The 23,526-nt window shown below is 40.1% G+C and overlaps 1 protein-coding gene across 2 annotated transcripts; it reads right to left on the bottom strand.

Moving 5' to 3' along the window:
- Positions 1-12,068: 12,068 nt before the first annotated feature.
- FGG (fibrinogen gamma chain) lies at positions 12,069-19,143 on the bottom strand. 2 transcript variants are annotated; one of them, XM_067551860.1, is made up of 10 exons: positions 18,963-19,142; positions 18,827-18,871; positions 18,123-18,306; positions 17,916-18,009; positions 16,309-16,439; positions 15,368-15,501; positions 15,066-15,250; positions 13,901-14,181; positions 12,712-12,884; positions 12,069-12,319 (listed from the first exon to the last, which is right to left on the bottom strand). In XM_067551860.1, the coding sequence occupies exons 1-10, from the start codon at positions 19,029-19,031 to the stop codon at positions 12,305-12,307; spliced, it is 1,311 nt and encodes a 436-aa protein (XP_067407961.1). In that variant the 5' UTR covers positions 19,032-19,142; the 3' UTR covers positions 12,069-12,304. The 2 variants fall into 2 exon arrangements, with proteins under 2 accessions (XP_067407961.1, XP_067407960.1); XM_067551859.1 differs by lacking the exon at positions 12,069-12,319 and having other exon boundaries at positions 12,469-12,884; positions 18,963-19,143.
- Positions 19,144-23,526: the final 4,383 nt, after the last annotated feature.

Raw genomic sequence — 23,526 nt, 5'->3', positions numbered from 1 at the left:
ACCTTCATGAACAGTTTAGATTAATCATTATGTTCCCTTCTATTTGCAGAGTCACATGCAACAAGACCCTAATTGGTTACCTGAGGCCTCTTGCACAAGCTGGTGAGTTTGTTTGCTTTAGATAAGTTTGTGCAATGCCAGCCTGTGGGGGAAGAACCCACATTCCAGGAAAGAAATTGTCTACAGCTTAGTTTCTGGTAACTAAATTTTGGAAAAACATCCAAGAATGCTTAACCCTAGAAGATATACAGGCTGCAAATTTGGTATTTAAATAGCATACTTTAGCAATTATAAAATCATACATTTGTCCCTAAGTGTATGAATACTTTCTGTGGACTTGAAGTCAATGAGGCTACTTAGTGCAGTAAAAAAAGCAAGATCATAGCCTAATAAATATTAATTCAGGATATGTATGGTCATCGATATAAACTAATTACTGAGAGATGTTTTTATGGAAGTCCCATGCTTAGCTCTGCCAATTTCATGATTCTGGATCAGTCTCATCCTGCATTCTTTCCTCAGACAAAATTCCCAGTGAAGTCAAATAAGGACTGAAGAGTTATAAAAAGTGTGTCCAGTTTACACATTTTTATAATTGAACTGCATTTATTTAGTATGGAATACATTTATCCCCATGCTTTATTTTATAAGACTACTAAAATATAATATAGTTTTTTAAAAAAAGAAAGAAAAATGAGAATTTGGGAATAAAACTTTTCCCATTGTTTTCAACTTGTACCACTAGAGATAAGATACATGGCGACCAAATCATTCCTGAGCAAGTGTCCTGTGTCCTATGGTTTTTTACTTTATTTCTTTGAAATAAACATTGATTTATAAACAGCAATTGTGCAGCAACTTGGTACCTCGAAATGGCTGGGAACAAATAAAGAGGATATAGCTGTCTCCTAATGACACCCACTTTTATGTAGACCATACACTTTAAGATCCAGGCATTTCTAAAGGAAAGTATGAAGAACAGAAAATATAAGAACATACATTATGAGATGGGGTTTGATGGTGGAGGGGTTATTTCTCTCAAGTCATTATTTCTGCTGGGGAAATAGGGATTGGTTCAGTCTTGTTTAATATCACTGATTTAATGTCAATGTAGTTATTACTAGTGTGTAGTTTCATATTTTGAATGAAGTAGGTGCTTTTAGCATAGCAGAAATATTTTTAGAATTAACACATCACACTTAAAATCCCTGTACTGCATGGCATGGTGACTATTGCAATTATATCAATAGGTGTAACCATGCCATTATAGAAGGAACCTGTTTAATGAATAACATGATGGCACAAAACCATCAACATGTTGTTTATTTGATAGATGTTGGTCGACAGTATTATTAAATGTGCTTTGGCAGTCACACAAAAGAAAATACATTCATTTAGAATTTATGCTTTTACTAGTTCACCTTTCTTTATATTTTGCTTCTTAGAACTTTGGATTCTTATAGAGTTTATAAATCACATAGCATCCAGGCAAAATTATTAAGATCCAGTCCATGTGGAGGTTGTAAGTTTCTTGCTACAGAATTAATAAGGATGGTTCATCAGCTCATATGAAGCTTTTGTATATTGATCAGAGACATGAGCGTATTTTAACTGTAAATCCAACAGACTGGCAGAGTTTATAAACTCTGCTGGTGTGCAACTGTGCTTGTGCTGTTTATAAATTTCATTGGCTGAGCCTTTCCTATTGGATTAAAGAATAGGGTCCAGATTGGATAACAGATTTGCATTTGCCCTTAAATAGCAGGAGAGTTTCTCCTTCACTACAGTATAGTCTATGTACCTCTTCCACTCAGCTTTGACAATGACCTGTTTCTTTCAGTTAAGAGGCAAAACATTATAGGCTGCCATAATAACTTAAGAGCTGCGCATATGCACGTGTCTTTGCTGGAGTGGGGCCTTATTCTGTGAACTCTTCTAAACATGAATCGTGTGTGGTTCTGCGTGCCATTGGAATATAAAACAAAGATGATGATGATCATTGATAGCTATTTCAAAACAAAATTTGGAGTGTTTAAGGGAGGGGAGAATGAAGTAAATATTATACTGCCTCTCAAAAACTTGACTGGGGAACTTTTTTAGGGGGAAAAAAAAGGGTCACCAAAAATAACTAAATCTAGCATGTGCAAACGTGGGACTATGCAGTTTAGAAAGTGAATAAAACTTTCTCTTTTGTTTTTAAAACTGTGCCATGCTAAGCATTCACAAACTTCTCCATCACTCGTGTGCCATTCTATAGCAGCATTTTAAAACTTACTGCTAACTGCATGCAACAAAGTTAATTTGTAACAATTCCTTCTAACTGATCCAACAGTCCTTTTGTGTTCCCCTTCTCACCTTCTCAATTCTTATGCTCCTGCTTCTCCTCTATTCATTGCTCCCATTGCCAGTGAAATCAAAGGGAATTGAACTGAATCTTTTGTCTTTTTCTTCCATTCTTATCTTTATGCCCTGTTTTATGCTGCTCCTATGCTTGTCAACAAAGGGCTAGATTCACAAAGGGACTTTCTGTAAAGTCTAACTCCTAGTCACCCTTTTGCCTGGTGACATTCTCAGCCCCGAGTTAGGCATCCAGGCTACCCATAGAACGCATGGGGAGAGTTGGGCATCTGAGAAACAGATTCTCAGAAGTCAGCAACCTGAGCAAGGAGTTACCTATGCTAGATAGGAGTGATTATGCAGAGGAAAGGGTTGGGGTTTAAGGTGCAGATCCCAATGGGACATAGGTGCCCTAACCACCGGGCTATTGGGTATTCAGGGACACATACCAGTCACAAAAATTATTGATCTCACCCTGGATGGGGTCTGATCCAATAGGGGCCTGATCTAATAGGTGTGATCTGAGCACGCTCAGTGAATCAGGTCCCCAGGTTAGAAAGTCGGGGAACACCTAGTTTGACAATCCCACCAAGGTTTTGGCTTGCATTAGGGCTCGAAGTAGTTTGTTAGCTGTAGGGTAGTGTCAGGACTTAGGCAAGTTTTGTGCATGCCTACTGGCAACGATCTAGGTGCATACGGGACATTAGGTGCCTGTCAGGTTAGACAGCAGCGGAATAGTGATTTTAAGAATGTCAGGGGGGGCACTAAAAGTTGGACTTAGATGTCTAAAGAGGCACTTACATGCATAAGTCCCTTTGTGAATATAGTCCAAAGTGCTCTTCTCTCCCTTATAACCTACTTAATCTTGTTAGGACATAAAGAACACAAGAACGGTCGTATCTGGTCAGACCAGTGGACCATCTGGTTCAGTATCCTGTCTTCAACAGCGGGCAGTGCCAGATGCTTCAAAGGGAATGGAAAAAACAGGGCAGTTATCAAGTGATCCCTCTCCTGTCATCCAGTCCCAGCTTCTGATGGTCAGAGGTTTAGGGACACCCACAGCATAGGGTTGCATCCCTGCCCATCCTGGCTAATAGTCATTGATGGACTTATTTTCCATGAACTTATCTCATTCTTTTTTTAACCTAGTGACAATTTTGGCCTTCACAACATCCCCTGGCAAAGAGTTCCACAAGTTGACTGCGCATTGTGTAAAGAAATACTTCCTTTTGTTTGTTTTAAACCTGCTGCCTATTACTTTCATTGGGTGACCCCTGGTTTTTGTGTTATGTGGAGGGGTAAATAACACTTCCTTTTTCACTTTCTCCACACCAGTCATGATTTTATCGACCTCTTTCATATCCCCTCTTAGTCATCTTTTTTCCAAGATGAAAAGTCACAGTCTTTTTAATTTCTCCTCATATGGAAGCCGTTCCAAACCCTTAATTATTTCTGTGCCCTTTTGTGTACCTTTCCCACTTACATCTTTTTTGAGATGGGGTGACCATAACTGTATTCACGGTGCGAGCATACCATGGATTAGATAGTAGCATTATGATATCTACTGTCTTATTATCTACCCCTTTCCTAATGGTTCCTAGCATTCTGCTAGCTTTTTTGACTGCTGATACACATTGAGTGGATGTTTTCAGAGAACTATCCACACTGACTCCAAGATCTCTTTCTTGAGTGATAACAGCTAATTTAGGCCCCCTCATTTTATATGTATAGCTGGGATTATATTTTCTAAGATGCATTACTTTGAATTTATCAACATTGAATTTAATCTGCCATTTTGTTCTCCCAATCATCCAATTTTGTGAGATCCCTTTGTAACTCTTTGTAGTCTGCTTGGGACGTACCTATCTTGAGTAATCATCTGTAAACTTTCTATCTCACTGTTTACCCCTTTTCCCAGATCATTTATGAATATGTTGAACAGCAGTGGTTCCTGTGCACATCTCTGGGATACACCACTATTCACTTCTCTCCATTCTGAAAACTAATAATTTATTCCTACCCTTTGTTTCCTGTCTTTAAATCAGTTACTAATCCATGGGAGGACCTTCCCTCTTATTCCATGGCTGCTTATTTTTCTTAAGAGATTTCGGTGCCAGACCTCGTCAAAAGTTTTCTGAAAGTCCAAGTACACTATATTCACTGGATTACCTTTGTTAACATGTTTATTGACCCACTCAGAGTTCTAATAGATTGGTGAGGTGTGATTTCCCTTGACAAAAGCCGTATTGACTCTTCCACAAAAATCATGTTAATCTATGTTTCTGGTAATTTTATTCTTTACTATAGTCTCAACCAATTTGTCTGGTACTGAAGTTAGGTTTACCGACCTGTAATTGCCAGGATCACCTCTGGAGCCTTTTAAAAAAAATAGGCATTACATTAGCTATCCTCCAGTCATCTGGTACAGAAGCTGATTTAAATGATAGGTTACATACCAGAGTTAATAGTTCTGCAGTTTCACATTTGAGTTCTTTCAGAACTTTTGAGTGATTATTATCTGGGCCTGGTGGTTTATTACTGTTTAATTTATCAATTTGTTTCAAAACCTCCTCTACTGACACCTCAATCTGGGACAGTTCCTCAGATTTGTCACCTAAAAAGAATGGCTCAGCTGTGGAAAACTCCCTCATATCCTCTGCAATCATAACTGATGTAAAGAATGCATTTAGCTTCTCCACAATGACCTTATCATCCTTGAGTGCTCCTTTAGCACCTCTATTGTCTAGTGACTCTACTGATTGCTTGCCAGAGTTTATGATCCTTTCTATTTTTCTCAGAATGATTTGATTTCCAATTTTTAAAAGATATTTTTGTGCCTTTTCCCTTTTACCCTGATGTTTAGCCATAGTGGCTTTTTTTTTTTTTGGTCCTTTATTTATTTTTATTTTATTTGTGGTATACATTTAATTTGAATCTCTATTTTGGTGTTTTTAGAAAGATTCCATGCAGCTTGTAGGCATTTAGCTCTGGTGACTGTTCCTTTTAGTTTCCTTTTAACTGGCTTCCCCATTTTTGTTAACACTTTTTACATCGATCTAACCCATAGTAGATCAGATCCTCAGCTGGTATAAATCAATGAAGCTGTGCTGATTAACACCAGCTGTCTGTTTCTCTGTCTGTGTAGCTGTCTGATGCAGGGTGGCTGGTCTTTTTAAGAGGAAAAAGGTTCAGTTCTCCTGTGACTAGTTAGTTGACTCCTGACAAATGATGGGGCCTGACTGAGGCCTTTAAGGTTACGTCTACACTACAGTAAAGGACGTGTGGCATGGCTGTGGCTGACTCAGACTTGAGACACTCAGGATGCAGGGCTAAAGTATCAATGTAGGCTTTCAAGCTCAGGCTGGAGCCTGTGGGCTCTGAAAGCCCAAGCTATAGCTTGAGCCCAAACATCTGCACTGCAATTTTTAGCCCCACAGGCCATGCCTGGTGCTCCCAAATCAGCTGACTTGGGGTCTAAGACTCAGTGCTGTGGTTTTTTGATTGCCATTTAGATATATCCTCTAAAGACCCAGGAAAGAGTTGAGAAAGGGGAACAGAAAGGAGCAGCAGTGAACCAGTGAAAGTTACCAGGAGAGAGCTGCATGAAACGTAGGGTGTGTCTATACTAACGGTGGCAAGTCGCTGCTGCCAGATCGATCTTTCTGGATTGATTGAGCGGTCAGTGTAGACCCACTCAATCGATCAGGAACTCAACTGAGTAAAACCACCTCCTCAAGTAGCGCAGTGCAGTGAAAACGGCGCGTAGAAGGGAAGCACAGCAGTCGACGGGAGTTATGCAAGCTACTCTGTGTAGTTTGCGTAACTCCCGTCAACTGCCGCCGAATCTCCAGACAAGGGCTGAGAGAGCAGTAGCTGAGAGCTGTTGGGGAAGAGACTAAGCCCTGAGAGAGAATGGCTGAGAGCTGTTGGGAGATTATTGCAGATGAAAGCTATCGGGAAGAACTGACCAGAGTTGAGAAACCCAGCCAAGTAGAAATCTCCTGCAGAGGCCCTGAGGTAAAAGGGAGAAACTAGCTCAGAGAGGCAGGCTGAGCCCAGGAACAAAAGGAAGTTTGACTGAGCAGGGATAGGACTGACAGGCAAAGGGGAATGGGGAGTGGAACACTTCAGGGACAAAAAGATGTGAGTTGAGAGATGTGGAAGAAGAGCTGCAAGAAGCATGGAGAATTGACGGAGCTGTGGAGTTCCTGAAACAGTGGCACAGGAATTGGACAAGAGGGATTGTTGACCCTCGAATGGGCTTCTTTGAGATGGTGACCCTGGAACGTAGGGCTGGACGACTGCTGCATTTTAACTTGTCTTACTCTGGGGGGTTTGGAGAATTGTCTTAGCTGGAGAACTTGTTGAAGGTTGAAATTGTTCTAATAAATTATACCTGGCAGCAGGGCTTGTGTTGGATTCCAAGAAGAACAAAACTCCTGGCTTGGGTGGGTGAGATGATCGTCAATTGGATCGGTGGAGAAATCGTGCAACTCTAACACCCTTATCCCCCAGTGGGAGGGGAGATGAAGGGAAAACTGAGGCTTGTATTGCCATGGTTGTCCACAAGAGGGTGCCCTGGTAAGGGTGAGCCCTCTAAAGCCTTTCCCCTTCCACAGTTGTCCTTCTGCTCTGCTTTCTGTTTATTATTTTTAAGTTCATTGGGTCAGGGACGATGTCTTTTTCCACTTTGAAAGTAGATATTTAATTTATTTCTGTCTCCTAAGGCTACCTCTGGTAAAATTATCTATTGAATTTTAGTCTGTGGATAATAGCAATATGATTCAACAGTCTCTTCTAACTTCAGCAGTGGACGTGTAAAATGATCCCTAAACTGGATTCTTATAAAGCTAAGATTTTGTCACGGAGGTCATAGAAGTAACGGACTCCATGATGTTCAGAGACATCTGTGACATTATAGTGGCCCCGGAGCTCCCAGGCACTAAAAGAGTTTAAACCCCAAACCAAGAACACGCTAACGGCTTATGAAGAACCCACAGTTCGTGCTCATCAAGTCACAAATGACATGCGCGATCTGGCTTTGTGGGCAGAGAGCTGCTCTGAAACTTGTGAACACAACAGCAAAAACAGCACACTTGGAAAGCTCGAGAAAAATGAAGCCCCTTTCTTCAGTGCAGGCTGTGTATTTGAGCCAAATGAAGCAAAACACCTTGACATTTGTGAAAACACAGTATTTGAAAATATACCACTGATTGAAAACAACATTCCAGCACAGAGAGACTAATTTGAACTTACTGTGTAGCAGTTCAAGACTTGAGAAAGGAGGATGTTTTCCGGTTCTTGAGGAGCATGATGTCCAGACTCCCAGCTCCTTCAGTAGTTGCCCTGCGATGTTTAGCAGTACCAGTCAATAGTGTGGACGCCAAACGCCCCTTCTCTTCTAAAAATATGCATGGGGACAACAGATGCCACATAAAAAAAATCTATCTATGTATATAACTTGTTATACCAAAATTGCAACAGTTTGGAAAAGCGTCTTTACTAATAAGAATCAGTTATTTTTGTTCTATAGTTTTTTGTTGTTTTTGTTTTAAAATGTTTGCACAATAAGCATATATAATTTCAAAATTGTTTTCTATGTCAAAGAAGTGAAAACAAGTGCATTAACATTGTTTATTTCATGTAAATGTTACACTATAATACTTTATTGTTAAATTATTACACATTTCTGTGGCCATGACCATACCATGATTTTGTTCGTTTTTTACCATGACTGTTCTGTGAATTTTACCTAATTTTACCATGACAAAATCTTATCCATACTCATAAACTTCAGGTCAGACTGTAATGATGGCGTTGGCATATTACATCAGAAAAAAAGTGTGTAAGGATAAGGCTGATGTATAAATATGGAATCAGATTAAATCATGCTAACACATAAACAGACTCTTGGGCCCAGATTTTTAAAGATATTTAGGCAGTGTGGTGCTCTGTTTTGCAATATCTAACTGATTTAGGAGCCTAAATCTTATTTTCAAAAGTAATGTAGGCACTTTGGGGTGGAAATCCCACAGACTATAAAGGGGATTTTGAACAGGAGATTTAGGCTGTGAAATCAATCAGGCATTGCAATGCTGAGCCCAGCAATGGCTATATGCCATTAAAAATCTGGGCCTTAGCATCTAACTTCAGCAATCGTATGATTGACGGTGCCCTCTCACTTCAAATCCTCTTCAATTTTGTTCTCTCTATCTCAGAAATGATATAGCAAAACTAGAAAAGGCAAAGAGAAAAGTAAAATGGTTAGAGGCAGGAAAGAAAACACTAAAAGGATTTGGACAATTTGATTTCAAGAATTGATGAATAAGGGCCTGATCCAAAACCCATGAAGAGTCTCCCATTGTCTTAAGTGAGCACTGGATTAGGATCAAAGAGACCACAAGACAGATATGCATAAAATTGAGTATCTCTAAGATTGCAAACAAAGCACTGAATAATTAAGAAAAACCACAATTCAGACTGCTTGTGCCATCTTCTTTAGGCCCCTTTGTGAGTTTGCATTAAGATATTGTCTTTAAGTACCTGATCACATACGATTTTTCCCCCCACAGGATCCATGAATGACCAGCTATTCAATATTTTGTTTTATCCTCATTGTTCGGTGCATGGCTCTGGACATTATTCAAATCCTCAGGAGCTTTTCTGTGGTGCTCATCTCTATAGAATGTGAGTGCTTGACAAACTTAAATGTATATATTTTCCCAAGACTGCTATGAGTGGAGATGGGATTATTCCTATTTCAGCGATGGGGAGCTAAGGCAAAGGCGCTTAAAGCCACAAAGTTATTTAGATGCCTAACTGCTTCTAGGGACCTATGTCCAGCATTTATGTGCCATTGACATTCTCAAAACCATTACTCAGTTGTTGCCCAACTCTGAGGGTTTCTGTGGGGCTCAGGTGTCAAAGTTGTCACTCACAGGCATTCCCACAGCTGCCTAAGTACTGATACCACCTCCCAGCTAAAGAACACTCATAACTCTGGCAGCCCCAAGCAAGATTCTTAAAGTAGGCATGCCACTAGAGTATATCTTGCTAGCAGGATCAGACCCCATAAGCATGCTCAGAGCACACCTAAGAACTGATAGAGAAGTTGCAGAAGATAGTTGGCAAACAGGCCAGGAATCATTTGGGGGTGTGTGTGTGGGGGGGGAGGGGGGAGGAGATGGAGGGATGCCTCACCCATCCTTGTGGGTAGGCAGTCACCTGGGATGTGGAAGACCTGAGTTCCATCTCCCCGGTGAGTGCCGTAATCACCAGGCCATCTCTGTCGGTCTCTCCTGTTGTGAAGCTGTTCTACTTTGTACATATAACTAAATGTTATTGGGCCAAAGAGAAAAGGAAACTGCTTCTACAGCTAGCAGTTATGGGACTCACCTAGGACCAGATTTAAGTCTCTGTTCCAAATCATAGCAGAATAGGGACTTGAACTCAGGTCGTCAATCCCATGTGGGCTAGTCTATGGGGCTAGCGGGTATACGGGGATGAGGCTAGCTCTTCTGTCTAGGTTTCAGCTAATTGGATATGGGTTACATAGGTGGCTGATCTGTGCTAGGCAACTAACTCCAGGAGAGCATTCATGAGATGAGATTCCCGAGCAGAAGGAGATGCCTCCATGTTGACTCCATCAAATCAATGGGAGTGAGGCACCTAAATACTTCTGAGGAAATGGGTCTAAGTCCTGCCCCTTTCCTTTGCATGTCACTCCTGGCTGGCATAGGCAGCTCACCACTCAGCTTGCTGGCTTCTGAGGATCCCTTCTTTAGGTACCTACCACTCCCATGCCCTATATGTGGAGCTGGGGTGCCTTGCTCAGGGGTGAGGATTCCAGTAGGCGACACAGTGCCTAGGGTGTAAGCATTACACTGCTGAGCAGAACAACGCTTAAGTAACTTTGTGGACCTGGCCCAGAGAGGTTAAGGCCAGAGTGCTGACTAATTCTGTGATGTGTCGATCCTGATCTTGCTCAGGACTCAGCATTTTATAGCAGTTTACGTATTCGAAGCACAGCTTCTATTGAATTCAGTTTTGCTGTCATGCTCAGCTCCAGGATCTCAAGTAGAATATCCACAAAATGAGGAACATACAGTAGCCTACAATCCCATTTATGCAGAGTAAAGGGGCTGAAGCAGCATAAAGGGGCTCTAAAAATCCTGGATCCCATTGGGGAAGAATGTCCCAGTGCAGGAATTCAGGAAGAAAGCTACAGGCTGGCTTCTGAAGACACGCTGGCAGAGGAGATGTGCAGGGGGGCATGGATCCTTGGACTGAACAACTCTAGTCCCCAGACCCAGTGAAGTAAACAGGGGCTGTTCATAAATAACAGAATGCATTAGGGGATGGGTGAGTGGTTAATTTTCCATGTTTGCTGCAGTTTTACAAAGTATTACAAGGGTTGGGTGCATCAGGGTGTAGAAAATATATTCTGCAAATGTATTACACAACTTATGGACAGCACCACAACCAAAACTGAGAGATGCTCGAAGTGTGAGAGCAGCACTTAAAACACCACTATACAAGTCACAGGGAAGAGCAATCCAAAAACGGCAACAAGCTGGACTGCTTCAGATCCCTGCACTGACCAATGCACTAGCAGACATCACCGTGAAATGTATCTAACTAAGGCAGACTCTCACCAAAGACAGAATCAGTAACCATAAACTAGGGATGGAAATCAGGAGACACAAAGCACAGTCTAAACCCAAAGTCTGACTATGTAGTCAATGTGACTGAAGACAGAATGAGACAAACTCTACTCCCACGTCCCATATATAATAATATCTAGCTCGTATATAGCACTTTTCATCAACAGATCTCCAAGTGCTTTACAAAGGACAGCAGTATCATTATCTCCATTTTGCAGATGGGAAACTGAGGCACAGAGCTGAGAAGTGACTTGTCTAAGGTCATCCAGCAGATCTGTGACAGACCCAGGAATAGAACCAACTGCAAGTCCCAGTCCACTGCATTACCCACTAGGCCACCTCAGTGCCAGCCCAAGCTACGGTCTGACTGGGCAACAGCCCGGGACGCCTGATAGTATGGGGCACCAAAATGACTCCGGAGTGACTCCGGGCTCGCTGGCCGACTTATCAGGGATGCGCAGCAGCAGCGGAGCCTGGGGAAGGGGGTGAGAGAGACAGAGAAACAGGAGAGGGATGAGGCGGCCACACGGCAGGGTGGCAAAACGGCTCCCATGATCCCTCTCCGAAATGGGCGCGACACAATTATAATGTCTGCCCGGGGTGCAAGAATTGCTCGGGCCAGCCCTGGGCCATCCAGTACAATATGCGGGAATGTGAGAAATATACTCCTCAAACTACAATTAACCATGAAAGAAGTCTCAGTAAAAAACAATGAGGAAAAACTGTGCCTGACTCTGGTAGAAGGGAGATGGCATCATGTTTACAGCAACCTATCACCAGATTACAAATGGACTGTAATAACGATGACACATTGAGATCATAAACACCATGTGTAACCAAATCCTGGGTGGGTTGTACCTGCCTCTGACAGGTATCCAAAGAGTTAAATATGGGCATTTTGAAGAAAGCATAACAATGTGAAAAAAAACAGTGTATGGTTTTCAATGGCTTGTCTCTAAATTAATAATAGGAAAGTACCAGTTTATAAACAGATTTTTAGGACAACTTTTCAACCTTTGTAATATTTGTTTTGATTTGTTTGCTTGCTATTGGATCATTAATGGCAAGTTTTATGTGTTTTTTGTAATCAAATTTTATTGAAAGTGAATACAGAAAAATAACCATGCACAGAGCAGACACAGCAACCTGCTCATGGAGAAAGGCAGGGCATTTAATGATTTTGTTGTAATAGTGGGCATCAGTTAACAGCCAGAGCTGAACTGAAGAAGTTTAAATGAAGTCAGTATCCCAGAGGTAAAAGATTTTGTTTTCCTGTCCAGATAAATCTTTGTTAAACTGTCTCTTTAAATGTCTCCAACCTACAACAGAAGAAAAAAGTATTAAAATATTCAGCACCAAATGATGAAATATGTATGATTATGATAGTATGTTTATGGTGGTCATATATATTTATACTAGTTGAATTTCAACGGGACAGTGCTCAAAATATATAAAGGCTAAGAGTCAGTTCTGATTACAAGACCGAATCCCTTTATTTGTCAGTCAGCTGAAATAACAATTGTACAAAGATACTCAATTATACAAATATACTGATGGGATCTGGGGCCTGGTTTTCTGAGAAAAAGCTGCACAGTGATAGCTTTTATAGGCTATTCTGGAACTCAGAGTGCAGCTATAAATATATTATTGTTTGAACTGATAACTGCTTTCTGTTATGTTTCTAAATATCGCCTCGGCCATCTGATCCAACCTGTTTGGCACCACCGACGTTGGTCTGTTGTCCATCTCCTATTGAAAGTCTGTTGAATGGGATGACTTTCATCGTAGTTTTCTTCATGGAATACCACCGCGAACGCCAAGTTGCCCAGATAATACCATTGTCGTATCCAGCTTTACCGGTCTCTTTTGCTGTGTAAGTACCACCTAAAATATAAGTTGCAGCAGAATATAAAATTATTCGTAAAATAATTTATATGCACATGCATGTATGTAGTAAATCCCCATGTTAAATTACACTTATTGTACACAATTGACTGCCTCTACCTACTTATCTATCTCCCCCAGGATTTCTTGTAACATTCCATATCTCTGAGTAGCTTCAAACTGCTGTTATTGTAAAAATTGCCAACCTGCCAGAAAAAATGTTTCCATCTCGTTCTCCAAATCTAGTTTTCCCCTCAAATTACACTGTTCTCAGGTGCAGACAGCCAATATTCAGCCCTGCATGAGTGATAGGTTTAAGGTCTGAAATCTCTAGATCAACCATCAATCCATGGTGGTGTGGTGTGGAATAAAGGTTTTATTGGTACTTGGCATGAAACCTACATGACTCCATCATGGCTACATGATTTGAGAGTAATGTAGTTGTCCCAAACTTATACAGATAAACTCTTTCTGCCACATCACATCACCATGTACACAGTATATCCCAAACACTGCCAGTGCAGATTCCCTCTCCTCTTCTCCATTCATACAAATTGCTCTACTATCAAGTCTGTTTCTCTACTGAATTCCCCATCTCACCCTTTTTTTTCTTATCTTCTCCCTTCCCTTGTTTTTCTTTTTTTTAACCTGTCCTCCCCCCCGCCTGGATTATGATTCAGGCTCTGCTGCTGGAGACAACACTTTTGTAATCACAAAACCAAAGGGAGAAACTTCCTGTCTTTGCCACTAGCAACAGTTGAAGACAGCACCTGTGCTTTAGCTCTTGCATACTGTTTTTCCCCCTCCAGGCTCAGCAGGACTACTTGGAGTAACAAATAAAGGCAGGGTGTTAATCTGTGTCTCTCAGCAGCAAGGATCAGCTGTGAAGTGTAAGGAATGGGATGGCCAAAAATAAACAGCTAAAATCTACACAATATTTTTTTCCATCATTTGAATTTGTTGTAAAGCCACGAAGTTATTTTGTATATGAAGAAGGTGCCCAGATATCACAGTACCTGTATAATATTTGCCATTGAGGTTAGCAGCATGACATCTGTTCATCCACCATCCAGCTCCATCCTGATCAGCACAATTGCCCTCAAACTTGTCATTGTCATTGTCATAGGTACTGAACTGCATGCCATTATGGGATGTAAAAAATTTGTCACTTGGATCATCTCCAAAATCATAACCATCAAAACTATCCCCAGCTTCACCGCCAGTAATAAAATAGGCATAGGTCAGTCGGTACTTGTCTGTTTCAGCTCCCACTCTGAACATGGCATAGTCTGCAGTACTGTTAAAAAAAACAACAGTGAATTTGTGTACACTGTATTCCCAAAACAGACACAATCAGACCATGACTACAATAAGGAGATGGTTCCTGTATCACTCTGTGTCTAACTAGAAAAAAGATATTTCCTTGCAAAATTATAATACGTCACTTTAGTGCATCGTAATGAACCATTCTGTACCCCCCAACTTCAGATAATCACAGACAGGTAAAGTGAGTCATCTCAGTGGCCTTAGAGTAGTGCTTTGCAGTGGCATTCAGGAGATCTGAATTAGACAGATAATCACAGTGTCATATTGTCTATGTTGGGATGAAATGGGGAAGGTGGGAGCAAATTGCTCCTGGAAGGAGCAAATGGCTTGCACCCCTCAACACCTGTCTCTTTATGTGGAGAAGTATGACAGCCACAGGCTCAATGGAGTCTCATCTAATTTCCATCAGTTAGAAGGATGATAGCTATCAAAAGGGATGTCAGGGGTGTCATGGCATGCTAACCTAGGGGAAAAGGTAGAACACCCTAAGTGTTCCACATGGGGTGTGAAGAAACTGTGAAGGGAAGAAACAGATACATTCTGCAAAGTAAATTATATTTTCCCAGGAAGATGGCAACATGGAACTTTCATAAGCACAGACAGTTTCCTTTTTGATCACAAAGTTGCAGGTAGTGAGAGAAGATTCAACTGCAAATGTATTTATGGTTTTATAAACTGATAGAGAAGGTACTTTGCTATGAATGAGTTAATGACTAGGCATTATCCATTCTTCTGAAAGTTGTACAAGCTGATCTGGTAGTACAGACAGCTATCTGTGATTGTACTAAAAAATCAGTACAGCTGACAGGTGTGTGTTTTAAGTTGATTTTTTTAGAAGCCTCATTAGTAAAATACCTTTTTTTATTGTCCCAGTCTTCCAGTTCTATCCTTAAGGCATATGGAATAATAGATTGAGTGGTTATTAAATGAATCTTTTCATTTCCCAGCCAGTATTCTGACTGGTCATCCGGTGACAGGTGTCCAAATCCTTCTTTGTACTGAACCCAGTTTTTCTTGAAGTTCACGTTCCCATCCCGTCTCTGGTAACAGATTCAGAAAGAAAGAAAGAAAGAAAGTCAACCAAAGCAGCGTCCTTGTAAATTACATATGGTTTTATAATCAGATTTATTAATGACCTGAATTTACAAATGACATACTCTCTGGAACACTGTCCATCCATTGCCAAATGTGTCAATCTCACAATAGACTAGGAACTGCTGCTTAGCTTTTGCAGGTTTGATGAAGTAAAGACCACTGTGTCTGGCACCTTTATTTGCAATGTCTTGACAATCTGCAATAAACAAACACCACTGTTTGTATGCTGGCTACAGTCTTATCTTGTTTTAAACATGGTTTTAAAAGTATCTGATCTACCATTTTGGAGTACAATTCAACACATACAGTACATATAATAATTACTATGGCAAAGTTATCTATGTTGGCTAGGTCTTCATCTCATTCACACAGGAAGTCCTATTGAAGTTCATGGGACTTGCATAAAGATGAGCGGGATTTTGCTATTAATAAGTATCTAGGTAGTGTAACTTGAATGTAAAATAAATAATTGTATTCGTTTCTGCAGTCAGAAAAAGGGCATTTTTAGGCCTAATGTATTAGACTAAGTATCTCTGTGTGGCTGAGCAGAAATATTATAATATAATATCCTTCCTGTTTTTATAACTCTATAAAAGTACTTGCCTTTTCCATTGAACCCAATAAATATAGGGTTTACTGGGATAGTCAAATTCTGGCTAATCATGCAAAAATGAGACAATATGACCTCTTCCTCAGCCTACTGTATGCAGAACACCTGCCTAGTATTTCTGTTGAATGAAGAACTAACAATCAAACAAATAGCCATAAAAATAGCATTAAGAAAATGAAAATATGGAAGAATGTTCTTTATATTGGTCATGATGCTGTGTTCCTTATTCCCATGAGTAATCCTTACAGAAATCATGTGATTAAGAATAATTCCTGTAAGTAAGTTTTGCAGGCTAATCCTTTTAAGTACTAAAATGGCCTTCTCACTATTTTGTCCATCGATAACACTTAAAATAAGAATGAATATAAGCCACACAATGAGCATTTCATGTACCTCTTCCAGTTGTTTCCAGTATTTGGACTGTGTCTCTGCATGGCTCCTGACATTGTAACGCGAGCTGACTAGTCTTCTGTTTTAGTTGTGAAATCTTGTTAGTGTTTAATATCAACATATCTGTCAGTTGCCTAAAGAGAAAAACATAAAACGTACGTGTCATGCCAGTATTTTTTAATGAGAACAATGCATATTTCCCTGAAATATGCCTTGCATATCTAATGTACGAATCTAAAATGTGTTGCTTTATTTAATGATCAAGAATCTTTAAAGCAGGAGACAATCATTTTGAACTACAGTGTGGTATTTAGCCACAGTCCTACACTGCATGCAGTGTGTTCCCGTACAAGCAATTGGACATGCAGTCTGCCTTCCAGAGCTACCCATGTGCACTGGGAGGATAATAATTTGCTAAAACCAGTGCCTGGCTGGTGCACAAGGAAGGCTACACAAAGTGGGTAGGCTCCCTCCGCAATCCCATTCTCCGTATGCTGTTGCATAATGCCCAGCCACATTCTAGCCCTTTGCAAGTACCTCTGAGGGCTTCCATGTTTATACACGTTTTCTAGAATTTTCGCTATGATTCAATGTTTATTTCACGTATCAAGAACTGATATTGTATTTACCTGATCGGTTCCAAATTTTATCCCTTTGCTACCTCCCTGCTGTTTGAATATCTTTTGCCTTGTGTATGGCTCAGTCCTCCAACATACTGAGCACTCTGGCCCTAATCCAATGAAGTACTTAAACACATCCTTAAATTTGAGCAGGCGCATTGCCTGATTCAGGAAAGCACTGAAGCACATGCTTAACTTGGACCAGTATCTCTTTAACCAGTGAAGCCCCTTTCTGCAGTCAATACATAGATAAAGCTCTATGGGAATTTTTCTTTTGTGAAAATTGTACATCTGAGTTCTGGAGGTAAAATATGTAAGATGCATGAAAGTACAACAGAAACCTGATTTTATGAAGGTTTGGAGGACTCTTGAAACCTTCATAAAACTGGGCGTTCATAAAATCATGGGAACCTGAAATAACATGAAAAGATAACAGGAATCTGTATCCACAGCCATAAATATTATGAAAACTAACAATTGCATATTTATGTTCTAAAAAGAGTAAATACATTTGAGAGCAATTCAGTCTAATATTATACAGAGTATATTAATTAAAAATGTAATATATAATAAAAACTTCTAATATGAAAATTAAAATCTGTCATCAGTGGTAAGATTATTTGGTAAGATCCATGTTACAGTCTCATGTTACTAATATCTCTGAAGTCCAAGAATAATTAATAGAAAAATTTTGAACAATTACTTAAACAAAAATACTGATTGAAAAAAAAAAAAAAGAATAGCCAAACTTTCCTATATTCTTATAGCCTGTATTCCTTGTAAACCCAGTAGGAGATGTGGGTATTCAAGAAATGCAGGATCAGTTCCTAATTGTGGTTCAGTATGCAGTTATAAGAGAAAACCCAGCAAAATGGTCTTTATAAGCAGAAATGAAATGCTGTGAAAAATTGCAGCTGGTAAAATAAAATAAAGGAACAGATCTGCATTCTTAGACAATGTTAGATAATATAAAAAGTGAAAAATACCTACTGTATAGTATTTTCATGTTCCACAATAGTGTTTTCATATCTGATAATTTCATCAATTATTTTCCTGGTCTTTTGAGTAAAACCATCAATCACATCTGTAGAACAGGTATAAATATGTACAAAATATTAATGCAATTACATGTAAAAGTAAGAAAACTAAATTAATGCATATTTTTTCTCAATTTTGTAGTTGTTTTTATATTCTCACTTGGCTGAGTCTGTTTCTCTGGGGGGCTCAGATGTCGGATTTGGCGGATCAATTGTTCGGTTATAACTGAGGAGTTAGTTAGGTCCCGCAAGAGATTTTCAAGGACCTGCAGATCCTTATCCACATTACTGTGGTATTTATCCAAGAAGTCTGCAATGCCGCATGTGGTTGGGCAATAGCTACCCTAAAGGGAAAAGAATAATTAAACATGATAACAATAATAGTTAATAATAAATTATAGTAATAATAAAGGACCAGTCCAGTTTTTACAGTAAGGCAAAACAGATGGTCTCTTAGGACAGGAAAATATTAAGGGCAGTCAACGACTCAATAAGCATTTATGTAGGTGACTGTGGACAGTGAGGACTGGGTATTTGCTACTTTGCCTGTAGAATCAGAATCTGTAGAGACAGTCCTGATAATGCATATTAGCATTAAATATTAAAAATAACGACACATTATTGATAATAGTATATTTTATAATAATACATGCAACTATTAATAATGGAATTTACAGTAAATTTTAGAACAATGAAGGCTGTTATTAAGAGTGAACCTTAAAGCATAATAATACATTTAATAACAATAGCTATTGAAAATAACAATGCATGTTAAAATAAAATAATGATGAATGTTAATTATAAGCGCAACAAGATTTTATTAAATTTCTGAATTTAGAAGAAAGGAATCACACAGTTACTTACAAATCGTTCATCTAAGATGCAGCAGTTTTCTCTGGTAGGAATATACTGAAAGGGGAAAAACATTATGTTTTAGTTATTTTTCTCCTTATAGTACTTTTGGGGCATTGCACTTTTTTTACTGGTCAGTTTCACTTACTGCCATGCAAGCTGAAAAGAGTAAGCACAGGAGATGTGCGGTAGCCCAGCTGTGTAACTTCGGCACCATTGTGTCTATACCAACGTGTGCTCCCAGGTAGAGTGTGTGCGGAGTCAGTGGCTGAAGGGAGTCGAGCACTGTCCGGGCTGCTGTAACCTGCCCTGGCTCCTCTGCACTTCACAGCAGCAGTTTAAGGGAGCAGGCTAAATGTGGGGGCGGGCCCCCTGATGCAATGCGTAGGGGTGGTGAAAGAACAACCTCTCCTGCTTTCCTCATGGATTCCCAGAATTTGCACAGACGCTCCTCCCATTTTTAGCACCAGCTCCACACATGCCCACACTCTAAGTCTTTTGCAGCTAGGGCAGATTTAGCAGCTGCAGAAAGGTAAAGAGAGGCATGGAGCAATCACTTCCAGTAACACTAGTAATAAAACTAACATGCGATTCTGAACAATGCTGGAATGGTGCCTGAGATGAATCCCAGTTGTTTAGTCCAAGGAGAAGCCCCAGTAACTCTGAGAGGCTAACTGTGCGAGGCACAGGTTGTTTAATAAAAACATGCTGCTGTTTTTTCAGAGGGAGAGGAAGAGGGGTTCTCCCTGCCTCCAATTCAAGCAGTTGCATTCTTACAATCCACAGATTCCATTCTAGGGAACTGTGTGTGTCAGTGGCAAGGATCAAAGAGTTTTCCTTTCTAGTTACCACCCACTGGTTCAGAACTAATACTTGGAAAAGTGTATATTGCATCTGTAAGCAAGACTGGAAGTTCTTTGGGGGCAGGGACTGTCTCCTATGTTATGTATGTACAGTGCCTTGCCCATTAAGGCCTAGAGAAAGGACAACCTTGTGGTTCAGACATTGAACATAGGTTCTGTTCCCAGCTCTGCTACAGACTTCAGGCAAGGTCCCCAAAGAACTTAGGTATTCCAATCCTCAGCACTGCAGTGTCTACCTTTTACGTGCCCTGCACTCCAGTGGAATTCACAGCTCCAGATCAGCTCCAGTGGAATTCACAGCTCCAGGTTCATGGGGAAAGATTGGTGCTTAAGGAAGGAATTCTCAAAAGCCAGCAAGCTTACCAGGGAGCCACCTAACCTAACCAGTAGGAAATGCCTGCCAAAGATAGTTAGGTGCCTAACTCCAGGCCAGAGGGAATAGCCTATCTCTTCTCGGGAGTCACAGACTTGTGCCCTCTCCTGGAGTTAGGCATCTAATCCAGGTCAGCTCTTTCTCATGAACAACTACAGAAAGAGTGAATCTCTCTATGGCCAATAGCCGACTGGTTAGGGCACTCGTCTAGGAGACCAATTTTCAAGTCACTGCTCCGCCTGATTTGGAGCAGAGACTTGAATTCGGGTCTCCCATATCTTTGATTAGTGTCCTGACCACCAGACTATTGGGTATTCTAGAAAGGGGCTTTCTCAATCTCTTTGGCTAAAGCTGAACCATTTTGTATAAACAAATATTGATAGGAGCAAGGATATGAACTTGGTTTCCCACATCCCAAGTGAGTGCCCCAGCTATTGGGTATTCTGGGGCTCACTCACACCAGGCAGCTCCAAAAATTCCCAGTCAGGTTGCCCCCAGCTGTCTTTTATGTGAGGCCTATTTGGGCCCTGCAGATGAGACAGGCAGGGGAATGCCTAGTTTGAGGCTCCTAGAAGAGCTTAGGCCTGAGCTAAAGCACTGAGCAGCTTTAGGAGTTAGGTGCCTTTGCACATGCCCCCAGCAGAAACTTAAATGCCTAGGGGACTTCATTGATGACACCTATAGCATTTAGGAAGGGACGATGGATTGGCATTCACATGTCTCCCGTAAGTACCCAGCTGCAGCTTCTCTACGGTCTGGAGAAATGGATGATCCAACTACAAGATACATACACCAGATAAATAGAGTTTCAGCACTTTCAGGATTAGGTGGCATCTGAGCAGGACTTTTGAAGCTTTCAGTGTTGCCTAAACGTTGGACCAAGGCATCTAACATGACAGCTAAATTCTTTGCAGTTCTACCCCTTCCTGTATAACCAGCAGCAACTCACTTCACTGCTCTGTGCCTCAGTTTCCCAGCTGTAAAATAGGGATAATACTATAGCTCATCTGACATTCTTTACTTATCTCTTCCATTAGGACTGTAAATCTTATGATAGAAAGACTGTCTCTAACTTTGTTTTTGTACAATGCCTAGAGTTCTGAGGCCCTTATCTTGGTTGGGACCTCTAGGTGTAATTAATAATTGACTAATTGATGACAAGCAATATGGCCTCTTGGAATGAGGCTGAGACAGGATCCAGAGGCATCTAGAAAGCACTGTGTCAATAGTTGTGGACAACACCAATTTCAATGTTCCATTAGACCATCTAGGCTGTCTAAATTGAAAACACCAATGAAAAGTAACTGGACTAATCTTGAGTCCTAAATGTGTATTCACAAATGCACAAATGGACTTGAGGGCAGGAGAAGGGTCCTGCCCAACGTCTCTTCCTGCACAAGCTCCATTTGTTTGAGGGGTGAACTATATAACAAACTATTGATATGTTCGGTACTTTATCAGGACTAGAGAAAGTGACCTTCTTTCCTCCACAGAAGAGATATTATCCAGGCTTGAGATAGGCCCCTCAGTGACAAGCGTGTGTGGGATGTTGTTTATTTATTCTACGCAGGAGTTTCAGGGTTCATAAAGAATGTCAAGAGTCTACATTGGTGTTGATAACTACTATTATCCCTTGGGGGTAAATGTATTATTTCCAAAACATATAGCTTGAAAATGCTTTTGAGGGTAATGCAATAATTCTCAATGAAGTATCTATCCTCTGCTATCCTTACTAAGGAACATCCACTGCTAAGAATTTGACTGTCTTAGGTAATTGACAAGTTGGATTCTGCACACGATATCATAAGAACTAGCACTGGGTATCTGGGATCCAAATTTGTGGTAAATTGCTTGTATTACACAATAGTGATATTATTTATCTATGGCTTTAAAGTCTATGGAAAGATGAATTGGCTCGTCTGTATGGTGATTATCTGGTATCTGTTTCATTTCTAAATGTTACCATTTTTCATTCCCAACCAGCACCTACTTTACTTCTCAAAAGGAGCTGCAGGGTTCTACACCTCATAAAATATACATAGACTCATAGACTTTAAGGTCAGAAGGGACCATTATGATCATCTAGTCTGACCTCCTGCACAACACAGGCCACAGAACCTCACCCACCCTATTACCCACCACTATTACTCCTGTAATAGACCCCTTACCTGTGATTGAGTTATTGAAGTCCTCAAATAATGGTTTAAAGCCTTCAAGGTACAGAGAATCCACCCTGCTTCCTGAGCTTTGCCATGGTTTATGTGGTCATGATCTGGCCTAATGGGAGTTAGGTGCCTAAATATTGTTGAGGATCTGGATCTAACTCCATTGTATCTCTACTTTCTTACACCCTCATCCTGATCTATCATTTTGCATAAACCTGGAAATGAGTTATTCCTGGCTTTCTGCTGGCTCCATATCTGAAAATCAGATGTGTTCTTAGCATAAAGGACATATGGCATTTTTGCGGTTTTTTTACCTCCCTTGCATGCCACTTTCTTTGTGTTAGTTATGGCCCCAACAGAGTTAATCCATTTATAAAATGAATGTTCTCTTAGACAATGGATGATTCACGTTTTTGGAGATCTATTTGCCCTCTACGTGTCCAATTTAACTTGGCTATATTGATTTTTTTTGAGCAATTTTAGCTTTCCTGTGGTTTATTTACTCATTTGCTAAGAAATGATGAATGATTAATGTACTGCAGACAGAAGGAAGATTTCTTAAATTCAGTTTGCTTTTTCCATGGAGTGTATTTTTTGAGTAGATAGCAAAGGTGAATCAGTAGTTAAAAGAGGATTGTTGATCTAGTTCAAAAGGCTAGTGGCATACTTATTAATCAGATAAGGTGACAGGCAGAATTTGGGTTCATTTGTTGTTGTAAACACAGCTTTAATTCAATAGTGAGTTTTTGTTTTTTGTGTATGTGTGTTTTTGTCAAAGCGTCATTGAAAAGCTATCCAACACTTTCCTGTTAATGGTGATAAATCCTTATGTTCAGAAAAACAAAACCAAACCAGGAAATGTGTCCATGATTGTGAAGTAGTTGCTAATATCTAGGTCATTTTTAAAATTTCATTTGGAAAATTAAACTAGCTTCTACATATCTATTTCTCTCAGATTTTTTACATAGCATTTATTACTGTGCTATCTAATTATTGTCGCACTGATCATATCACAAAAGGCCTATTGTTGTAGCTTCCTATGAAAAATAGAAGCAAATGCACTTAAGTGGGCAGACATTAATGTGCAGAAACAGTATTATTTTATGCCCATATTTTGGGATAGATTCTAATCTCATTTACACTCATGTAAACCCAGACTAAGTCCACTCAGATCAATAGAGTTTTTTTTCAGATTTACATTGTTGTAATGAATACCAGAATCTGGCCCTTTGATTGGCAAACCTTGCCTCCGACTCCACAACCACTCACTAACATACATTATTCCTGCCTGGAGCACAAATAATCTGTACT

The sequence above is a fragment of the Emydura macquarii genome, unplaced genomic scaffold, assembly GCF_026122565.2.
Source record: "Emydura macquarii macquarii isolate MOO-44397 ecotype Brisbane River unplaced genomic scaffold, CSIRO-AGI_Emac_v2 contig_1363, whole genome shotgun sequence".
NCBI lineage: Eukaryota > Metazoa > Chordata > Testudines > Chelidae > Emydura > Emydura macquarii.
Note: the sequence above shows the minus strand (reverse complement) of the source record. Positions and strands in the feature narration are given on the sequence as shown.

What these genes read in the sequence shown, in the direction of transcription:
- FGG (XM_067551859.1), bottom strand. Translation starts at nt 19,031, where the DNA reads ATGGTGCCGAAGTTACACAGCTGGGCTACCGCACATCTCCTGTGCTTA. An exon ending in GCATCTTAGATGAACGATTT is followed by an intron (nt 18,307 to 18,826) that starts GTAAGTAACTGT and finishes TTTTCCCTTTAG; the next exon opens with GGTAGCTATTGCCCAACCAC. An exon ending in GATGGACAGTGTTCCAGAGA is followed by an intron (nt 15,251 to 15,367) that starts GTATGTCATTTG and finishes ATCTGTTACCAG; the next exon opens with AGACGGGATGGGAACGTGAA.